This window comes from Colias croceus, chromosome 28, assembly GCF_905220415.1.
Source record: "Colias croceus chromosome 28, ilColCroc2.1".
NCBI lineage: Eukaryota > Metazoa > Arthropoda > Insecta > Lepidoptera > Pieridae > Colias > Colias croceus.
The window spans coordinates 1,463,425-1,474,545 of record NC_059564.1 but is presented as its reverse complement, the minus strand read 5'-3'; the positions used below and the strand labels follow the sequence as shown (position 1 = coordinate 1,474,545).

The 11,121-nt window shown below is 31.5% G+C and overlaps 1 protein-coding gene and 1 long non-coding RNA gene across 4 annotated transcripts in view; one reads left to right on the top strand and one right to left on the bottom strand.

Moving 5' to 3' along the window:
* Nucleotides 1-316: 316 nt before the first annotated feature.
* Nucleotides 317-11,121, bottom strand: part of LOC123703927 — a 31,231-nt gene continuing 20,426 nt past the window's right edge. Inside the window, exons 2-3 of the long non-coding RNA XR_006753071.1 lie at nt 3,204-3,346; nt 317-526 (exon numbers count right to left, since the gene is read on the bottom strand). This is a non-coding gene — a long non-coding RNA (uncharacterized LOC123703927). The remainder of the gene's footprint in view (nt 527-3,203; nt 3,347-11,121) is intronic.
* Nucleotides 6,295-11,121, top strand: part of LOC123703926 (probable nuclear hormone receptor HR3) — an 86,580-nt gene continuing 81,753 nt past the window's right edge. For all 3 annotated transcript variants that reach the window (XM_045652118.1, XM_045652117.1, XM_045652114.1), the window contains exon 1: nt 6,295-6,533. In XM_045652118.1, coding sequence (XP_045508074.1) covers nt 6,518-6,533 — 16 coding nt within the window. In that variant the 5' untranslated portion in view covers nt 6,295-6,517. The remainder of the gene's footprint in view (nt 6,534-11,121) is intronic.

Genomic DNA, 11,121 nt, shown 5'->3' with positions numbered 1-11,121 from the left:
CCAAGCAATAGATTACTCGGTAATGCATCGACAACTACGAATATTATGCATACGACTAATTGAAAATAAACGCCATCTATTGACGAGTGGCGGTACTAATGTTGCAACGGTACTTCTATACGAACCTTCACTTCTGAATGAACCTTAATGGGTATATTTTGATGTTAATGTTTTTCAATACACAAACTGTCGTTAAGTGAATGAATGAATGAATAAATAATATGATAAATGTTCTTGAATGTTTAGTTTCTTGCTTTATTGAAACATACTGCTAGTAACAATAAATCTTAGAATAAAATATAAACTTTAAAGTACTGTGTATTATATAAAACAAACTGGTAGAATCTTGCACTAACGCAAATAGGCAATGGTTAGCATGTATTTTTATAAATGTACTTAGAAAATACTTATTAATAAATAATACATAACTATAAGAAACTAAACATATTTGCATTCGATGAGCATGTAATAATTAAATTCACTTGTTTGTTCATTATCCACATCGCCGCTGAATTCACAGCATATTCTGTAACAAAAAAAAGTACGTTAGAATGTTACCAACAAATATGAGCTGATTTCTTCTCAATTGTTTAATTATTTATGTGTTATAATAGTATCATTTGATGTATGTATTCTATATAAAATTTACACTCAAGCACATTACAACAATGACATACAATAATCGTCTAATATACATTCGCGATATAAACAATACAAAACGATAAACATATATTGGATACAACGATTGAAGTGCCCTTATCTTTGACCCATATTGCTATCGAAAGCGCTAGAATACAATAAACTAATAGATAAATTAAGAAAAAAGTTGAAATCTTTTCCCCGTTTGTTACAGCGCCATCTGTTGGCGAGTAGTGTGAACGTTAAGTACCGTATCTTTACCGCTAGTAACCTATATTTGGGTCAGCTGATTCAAGTGATGTATTTTTGTGCGCGGTCGGATCCGGGATGGGTGTCCGTTAGGGCTTAGCTCGGAACCTGTTTTTAGTGCATTCAGACCTTTGTTAGGTCTTTAAATGATGTGAAAGTACTGAATTGTTCGTAATGACTGGGTTTAATGATCTTTCGAAGATGATTATTACATGCTAAATTTCTTTGGAAATAATATCCGTTACATGACACATTATTACTTAGTAGCTTACCGCCCGCGGCTTCGCCCGCTTTGTCCGAAACCTAATAAATTACATACTAAAACGATCCCCTTGAATCACTCTATCTATTAAAAAAACGCATTAAAATCCGTTGCGTCGTTTTAAAGATTTAAGCATACAAGGGGACATAGGGACAGAGAAAGCGACTTTGTTCTATACTATGTAGTGATTATTACTTATATCTAAATAATGATTTACGTAATAATCGTAGTTAAATACGAAATTTTGCAAATGAATACGAAAAACTAAAATTGATGATACAGTAAACTTTAAATAATTGTTTATTGGACAGTAATTTAACACCACAGATATTTAAAAATTGCAGTGTTAATAAAATAGTGAACTATCTTTTTTAAAAGGGGAATTTTAAGGTTAAAAATTAAATTAAATTATCCAATTAGTGGAGGCAAATTTAAGTATTATTTTGAAATCTATACATATTATATTATAAAGCTGAAGAGTTTGCTTGTTTGAATGCGCTAATCTCGGGAACTACTGGTCCGATATGAATCGAGGAAGGCTATAGGCCATATTTAATCCAAGGCAAGGACCTAAAGAAGCGGAGCAATTCTGGTAAAACCGCAAGGTACAGTTAGTTTAATTTAATTTAATAATATAATTGATTATATTGTAATTTATGATTTTATTTTGTTTCAGGTAAGGCATTATATATGGGCGTCGTATTTAAAAATCAATTAAACAGGTAATTTAAATAAAATATACGATTTTGGCGTAATATTTAACTGAAAGGTTATTTCGAAAATTGTTATTTTCATATGCTCGATTGACCCTACATTTTAAATATATAAAAAAGAAAATATATAAAGACTAACATAGCAATGCAAAGTCCAAACTACTAGAATTAGAAAACTTTTTAAATTTGCTCTTACACGGAGTAAAAAGGAGGTAAGTTAAAAATGGGGGTAAAACAATAAATGTATAAAAATATAGAGACGATATTTATTCGGCTAATATAATCTGTTTTGATTATTTTGAAACATTTTTAGACTTTAATTTAATTGCATTGTATTTATACAATACTAGCTGCGCTCCGCGGTTTCAACCGCGTAGCTTCGCTCCTAGCGCGATGATAGCCTATAAGCCTTCCTCGATGAATGGGCTATCTAACACCGAAAGAATTCTTCAAATCGGACCAGTTCCTGAGATTGGCGCGTTTAAACAAACAAACAAGCTTTATAAATAGATTACCCATAAGTATTCTACATGTTGGTACACAAATAGGATATTTTATATACAGAGGATATTACTAAAGAGAGGATAATTAGTGATATAGTTTTCTATACAAATGTTTAATTTACTTGAGTCAGGTTTTTGTAGAAACCTGTAGTTAGTGAAATTTGATATCAGCGCGTGTTACTATGGTTTTATATAACTTTGTGATTGCAAAATTTAATTATTTTATTTAATTATATAAAAAAAAATACTAAAGTAAGCATGTAATTAATTGGTACCCGGATTTGCTTGGTACCCGGATTATCTATACTAATTTTATAAAGCGGATGAGCTTGTTTGTTTGAACGCGCTAATCTCAGAACTACTGGTCCGATTTGAATGATTCTTTCGGTGTTAGATAGCCCATTTATCGAGGAAGGTTACAGCTAGTAATAAAATATGAGGTTATCTAGGGTATAATCTATCTCGCTGCAAATTGTGTGTATGTTTCTTTTTATCATGCTTTGTGTTATTACATTCATTTTAATTATGAGTGAAAATGGGTATTTGTGACCAGTTTGTTGTTAGGTATTAAATATTCTTCAAGTGAAGAAATATTCTTCGGTGGTAAATGTTAATAATAATAGTTTAAAAAACTAAAAAACAAGCTTTTTATAGAAAACCGAACTAAAAAATAGAAAATTTTATCAAATTAGTGTATTGTCATCGGTCCTCAATAAATCTACAAAGTTTGAACGAAATCTGGCCGTTTAAAGTGGGTCAAAATCGCGCCCAAAGAAGTCGGTTACAAACATACAAACATACAGGTGAAGCTAATATAAAGCGTGTAAAAATACTTACCTATGTAATGACGATTCGAAAGTGCTACTAAATAGTAGTCTAATTGAATAAATGAATGTTTGAGTTTGAGTTTGAGTGTCTTTTTTCAAAGCACGTTACTAATTTGGCGACTAGATGGCGTTGCACGAAATGTCTAGGAATATCTGAAAAAAAAAAAAACATTGTTATTTAATCGAAAAAAGAAAGAGCAACAAACTAATTCTAATCGGTAAATAAAATTTAATCGAAATTCTCTATTATTAATAATAATATATGTATATAACATAATTTCCAATCTTACATCTTGAAGAGAATGTATTTTAACATATTGACAATATGTTAACATATTAACATATTGACAGCTTTAATTAAACTTGAATTAACAATAATAAATCATGTTTTAAACCCGTTAAATTCGTATCGATTTTTTTTATCACTCCACACGAAAAATGTGTACCGATTTATCTTTTACGTTTTTCCTTATCGGTTATTAACCGTCCGTGATAAGGTTTCTTCAGTGATAGTAAAACTAGGTCAGATGGCTGTCTATAAAATGAGTAATTATTGAAAAAAACAAATAAGATGCGTCTGTACGAAAAAAAGGCGCCAAAAATCTTACATAATGTTGTTTTCATCGATTTAGAAAAAGGCGGTTTTCATTTTGACTGTATTTTTTGGGTTTGTCACCTCATGACGTGCGAATGGGTGATCCCAAGGGTGATCCGAATGTTATGATTCTTTTCTGTCAAAAAAACAAAAATACATGCTCTCAGAAAACTATTCCAATAATAATAGGTTTCAATATTCTAAAATAACTTCAAGAATGCGTATTTTAATGATTTAATATTTAACTAGTCAATACCCTGGCTTTGCCCGACATAAAAAATAATGTGTAGACAATGTTACTTGATAAAGAAAACTTTCTTATTGTAAAATCCTTTTTAGAGTAGTCGAGTAGTTTTTAAGTTAAATCGAAACAAACAAAAAATTAAACTACTTTTTTATTGATAGACAAGCTTACCGCCCGCGGCTTCGCCCGCTTTGTCTAAAACCTAATAAATTATAATATACTAAAACCTTCCTCTTTAATCACTCTATCTATTAAAAAAACCGCATCAAAATCCGCGTAGTTTTAAAGATTTAAGCATACAAAGGGAAATAGGGACAGAGAAAGCGACTTTGTTTTATACTATGTAGTGATATAGTACAGATAAATCTTTATTTCTATATTAAAGGCATTGAAAATTAAAAATTCTAATAGGCAGTAATAAAGTATTTCTTTAGATTTGTCATTAGGCGGTTTTCCTTATAGATTTTTACCGCGGTTTGTCCTAGGTCAGTAACTCGATTATTCTTTACTACGCATAAAATAAGAATCCTGTTTTCTAATAGAAAGAAAAATTTTCTTCGTGTAGGTAGTGTTGATAATTTTGTGTGTTTTCGTTTGTTTTTTTGTTTCAATTGTTGTAAATAATATTGGCGTATAATTTCTTTAAATATTTTCGTCAAAATTTAAAAATTGATCACTAGGCGGGATTTCTATTTAGATTCAGTTTAATATTAAAATATGATTTTAACATTAATCATTCTTCATCACTACATAGTATAAAACAAAGTCGCTTTCTCTGTCCCTTTGTATGCTTAAATCTTTAAAACAACGCAACGGATTTTGATGCGATTTTTTTTAATATATAGAGTGATTCAAGAGGATGGTTTTAATATATAATTTATTAGGTTTTAGACAAAGCGGGCGAAGCCGCGGGCGGTAAGCTAGTAACATATAAAATATTCATAATACAAAGCTAACCTCATAAACATAAAGATTACGAATGATGATATAGGTACATGAATATTTAGCAAAAAAGACATTCTTCCATATATCCCTTTGAAGTAAAAAATCAGGTTCGTTTTAAAACTTAACCCCACTGACCGACCCGGTTTTCTTCACGAATTCACAATGACCAGTTATTTAAGGGGTCAAAATAGGGGTTCATTTTTGCAAAGGGTTCAAGTTTTAAATAGAACTCGATCGATTTACATGTGTCTGTCAGTTGTCACTAGTTAGGGCGGGAGTTTTGCTTTTTTTTTAAATTTAGATATTGTTTATGGCCTGTTTTATATTTTTTTTATATCTGGCTTGGGCGTTGTCGTTTTTGTTTTGGCGGGATTTTTTGTGTTTTTAAATATTTATTGTAAAAAATGATTAAGTATTGGCTATGGTATTTTTATAGATTTACGGGAAACTGTATTGTTTATTATACGTTAAGATAGAGTTGATTGTCTGTTCTAGATGCAAAATAAATAAATTTTCTTTGAACTTTTCGAGTGGTTTTAACTTTTAGAAATAGAACTTGATTTCTTCTTATCATGTATTAAATTAGTTACGATTTTTTATAGTAATAATATGTAGTTTATTTCTGTTTCTTATTTCGTTTACATTTTCATATGGTTTTGACTTTTTAACAGGATTATTTTGAGGGAATAAGCTAGTGTTATTTTTCTAGTCTTTATGTAGCTTCTTCTTTATTTTTGCTACAATATTTACGTGTTTTCGGCGCCATAGTACACAAATGATGATACCAGTTTGTTTAGCTTTTGAACAGATTAGATAAGAAATATAGGTTACTGTTACCTGTATTACTAGGTCATAATTAAGATTTACTTTCCTAAGGATAGTCAAATAAGCTTTTCAATAGTTACTGATTAGCGATAAAAGTTTAGGATATTTTCATTTTTTATACATTATTTTTTATTAATTTTTATGGGAATGTGGGTTTATAATTAACATATTTTTATTTGCATTTAATTCGAACGTAATTTATATGATATCGAAGCTTAGTTTCATTTTATAGGGACCAACGTTTCACGGTCATCAATTTTAGATGGATCTATATCGATACAGCTTCTCAAGTTTGAACTCAACAAATTTCGTTATCACCTCAGTGATAAGAAAGCTTGCCTGCCCTGTTTAAGATCAATTAGCTCTTTAGTGTATACTCACAAAAAAAGTAAAAGTAAATCGAAATTCAAATCATTATATCGTATTTCATTGCTCTTCAAATGCCTAGTACCTTCACAGTCCTGCCTTGCTTCGACCATTCGCTTGCGCTTACAAAATTCAGTTAGTGCTGCAGAACGCGCGCGCGCGGCCGCCCCGCGCCGAAATTCAAATTTGGAACCGAAAAAGCGAAATTAAAAAACTTTTGACACTTCATAATTTTGACATTTGACAGCTGCATTGACGTATTGTGCTAAGCTTTTTTTTAATAACTTTTTTTTCGTAAGTGGCCAGTGTTGTCAATTTGAACGTACGTGTTGTGTTGGGATTGTAACAAATGCATTGCGTTGGATGTGAGTAATGACAATTTTGAGATTGTTCGTCCGTTGTACTTAAACTAGGGTTTCGCAAACTTTGGTTTACAGCAAAATGGAAATAAAAATAACAATTATAATCTTTATTGGCGCTAGTTTTGCGTTAACTTAAGGCTACGTGCTTAATCGATTTTTTATTTTTTTTTAAAGTTGAATTGTAATGCTTGAATAATAATGACCCGTATATCAATTATTTTATCTATCACGAAACTTGCAATTTATCAAGGTCTCTTATTGCATGAGATGTATTGCATACTGTGGGAGCGGGACGGCGATACCCCCGACCTTGTGTTAGTGAGAGAGGTCCGATGTTGGGAAATTGTTGGGAAATAATTTTTCTCTTTCGGCGCCGAAGGGCGTTTTTTACCATGCATTTGTTTTCAATTTTTTTTCTTTTATTTGAACTATAAGTGGGTTAAGGCTGGAGAGATTTTGTGAGATTTTTTTTTATTACTTAATCGCATTTTTGTCACTAACTTGCTAAGCTATTTTTATGACTTCGGCTTAATATGTCGTATTATGGGAAAAATAAATAGTACTGTAGTTGATTCGCCTTAATACAAATTAAACTTATTAATTATGTACTTTTAACCTTTATTCCTGCTTGTGAATGATCTTTCATCTAACTTTAAAACTACACATTTCATATTATTATTATTTCAATCGTTACATATAATAATATCATACCAGTAACCCATTTTTTGTTTTTGCGCTGTCTTTTCTAAAAATGGCCAAGTATGTGTCGGTTTTATTCTTTACAGATCAAACAAACTTTATAGTAGTTAAAATAAATAAAATATAATCTCCTTGTCTTTTATCGCTTTTGGCGGAACCCTAGAAGCAACTGCACCTTAAAAATCGAACGTAACGTAAGCGCATAACTCGAAAACGGCTGAACCGATTTCGTTAATTCTTTTTTTATAATATTCCTTGAAGTACAAGGATCGTACTTATGGAGAGAAAACGTAAACATGTACCACGGGCGAAGCCGGGGTGGACTGCTAGTATCATCATAAATTAATGTAGAGTCACAGCTCGAAATTATTAGAAATGCACTTGTAAAATAATAAACAACAACTATTTGATTTGTGAAAAGTTTTATTTTTAAACAATTAGTCTGTGAAATTAAAAATGGCCTTCATTGTTTCGAAACTAAATAAAAGTTGCGTAAATTTAAACAAAGCGTTTAGCAAAAGTTGGAAATTTTTGAATAAATCTCTAATATTATTATAACCGAAGAATTTAATTTATAAAATACTGTTATTTTGATTAAATATGAAGAAGGTATAGCTAAAATTCTTTAGATACAAAACTTCTAGATGTATCAACTTTATTGTTATTCATTGTCTTAATTATAAATATATATGTAATATTAATTTATTATCTATACATATATCATAACCTACATAAATATTATCAAACATAACAAAAGACCACAAAATGAATTTTCAAAATTCGCGCGCTTTTCAAAGCTTCCAAGTTCGAACATTGGCCAAAAAGAGAAACTCGAAAAAATATAACGTTACTAAGTTCGATTTTCAAAATTTGCACGGAATTTTTAAAGTTCATTGGCTGAAAAGAATCGAAAAAAAAAACGATACAAAGTTCGATTTTCAAAATTCGTTTTCAACTATGAACGCGTTGGCCGAAAAGAGAAATTAAAAAAAATACAACAAACGTCAATTACCGAAAAGCCTAGACATCCGCCTTTTGCTTTTAGCATATCTCGTATAATAATAATTATGGCATCGATCAAAAGGCTCTCACTAACTTTCACACGAGATTTTTGGCTGTGGCAACTTTCTCTTGTGGTGCAAGTATTTAAATTCGGTTGTTAATTTTTTGCGTTTTTTTTATAACGTTGTGTATTTTAGAGGTATTGAGTGGTATTACTATTATTTATTATTAAATAAGTGTTATGGGCAGCGAACGATTCTTGTTCTTTTTCGTATACATATTATTTATTATCTCATGCTACATTTGCATGAATGGGATTTAAATAAATTTTTAATATTAAACGTTAAACTTGGACAAAAACAATTATGTAACATGACGTTCACACGTTATATAATAAAGATTAAAGAGTGTATTTATTTAATAAAATTTTATGTTCACGTTAAACAAGCTTTAATTAAAATATACCTACATTTCTTTACATTCAATTACTTTTGGCTGTCCAAAATCAACAATGATGAAATCATAATCACATATTATAACGCTCTCTTTCAAAATTCCAATTCAAATTATATTCTTATTTAATTCTAGAACACAATTAAAATTAATTCCAAATTCAAAATTAGAATCCGCTTCCGCTTATAACACAAACGCTTGTGACTCGTAAAGTTGCGTAACATCGCCGCACGCACTGCAGAATGTTGATCTGTCAAACTATTTATATTTAACGTTTATACGCATATAGCAGCTTCACTTGTATGTTTGTATGTCTCCTTTAGACTCGGGTTTGACCCACTACAGCTACGGACTGATTTAATTCAAAGTTTGTACACTTATCAAGTATGGGTGATAAAAAGTTAATGAGTGCTTATTAAATTGTGCAGTTTAAACCTACACGCTTATGCTGCATTTACACCCGCATGTGTATGCACCATTAAAAAGTTTGACAGATCTAATGCACATTGCACATTGCACATTGATGCGTCTTGTTTGCACTCAAGCGATGACATAAGTATGTCCTACTCTAACAATCGCGTAATCGTTCGAAATAATATGATAGTACATTTTAACACAGTCCAGTTCGACATTCGACGAATATTCGTATACGAATGTCGCGCGACCCATATTTGGCTTTCCTTAGACCCATAGCTTACGGCAGTGATGTAGCTTACGTAGGTACCAGAATAACACATCTTTATTATCAAAATGAATTGCCAAATGTGTAAATGTGAAACTCGAGAACTAAATTAGAAATTCGGCTGTTTTTTTACATTTTTATTAAGGTACCAGGAAGGTTGTTATGGAGAGAAAACACGAAAAAGGGGCAATAGGGCAGAATCACGTCTGCCGGGGCAGCTACTAGACTAAATTCTAAAAAATAATTTCTTTTGCGGACGAAACCGCGCGGCAATGCTAGTTTTACAACAATTAGAAACATTACATATAAGTACCTACATTTTATGTATTTTTGTTGAAAAAGTAATATACGTATTAAATTAATGAATTAAAACACTATCTTGATCTTAAGAATCGAACTATATCGTGATAAAATCGAATAGATACTATATCGTGGACTAGGTCACCAGGACTATAGCGTAGGGGTAAAGATGAAACCTTTAGAAACTCTTTAATTATTGCATACAAGGAAATGACCTATTTTTAAAGATAAATATAAAATGACACTAAAATATATATTTTGTATGAAATTTTATATTAATTATGAATTGTAATTAAACTAACTAATATTGCAACGTAAACGATAATATTTTTTAATTAAATGTAGGCCTTAAAAGTCTCGGGTTCGTTGTCCGGTGGAGGCAAAATAGTTCGTAGCTTGTAAAGAAAAATCGATAGTTTTAACTTTTAACTATGCGGCGCCAGTAGATATTACATGACTATGAATATAGGTCGATATTTATTTTCATATTATGTACTTGCATAGGTTTAACTGCATATAATTTTTAATATGTATAAATGAATGTGGGTTATTATATGCATGTTACATGATTAAAATAAACTATATTTTACACTAGCTATAGCTCTGATGGTGCCGCCCCGGTATTCGATTTTTGTAAGTTTTCTCTATTAACACTTATTAATGTAATCCAAGCGAAGACAAATCATCAAACCGAAAATCATTAAATCAGCAGTAAGCTCCCTTCAGTTACTTAGAATACTGTATAGTGTAACTTACCCTTTCTTTTATACATAAATAATATATTACAATAATAGAATACCGTTTAAATCCCAATTGAAAGCGTCCACCACTAGCTACAATATTCAATAATCAAACAATGGCAACAAAACACCTAGTTAGATACAGCATAGCAACTAAAGTACAGAGGGAACATCAAAGTGAATGACATAATAGAGCGCCTGACAGCCCATCGTATAGCTATGTATAATATAGTATAGCTATACAGTGCAGCTATTGCTTATAGCGTACCGCTGCGCCAACAGCATACACACCAAAGAAAAGTGCCGTTTTAGTTCATACCGCTCGCCACGCGGGATCGATGAGGCACATGCGCACTACCAACTCTCCCCCGCACCCCCTCACACCCTCCGACACCCCCACACACCCCCCCGCTCCAACTCAAATGCACCGCAATTGCACTCAGTGCATGCTGGAGCGCGACTGAAAAAAATACACGACCGCGCGGCAAATTCGAATATTCCATTTTCAAATAAAAAATAAAAATAAATCCTCAAACCCGCCAGTACATAATGCGTGCCCCCCGTGACGTCATCTAACTCCGAGGCGACGACGGACACACACGATCGAACGAACTATGAAGAAGAAAAAACGAAACGCGACAAGAACAGATAAAAAAAACCACAAACCGCACCTAGACAATATATAACATATTTCGCTAATCACATATTCCGATGA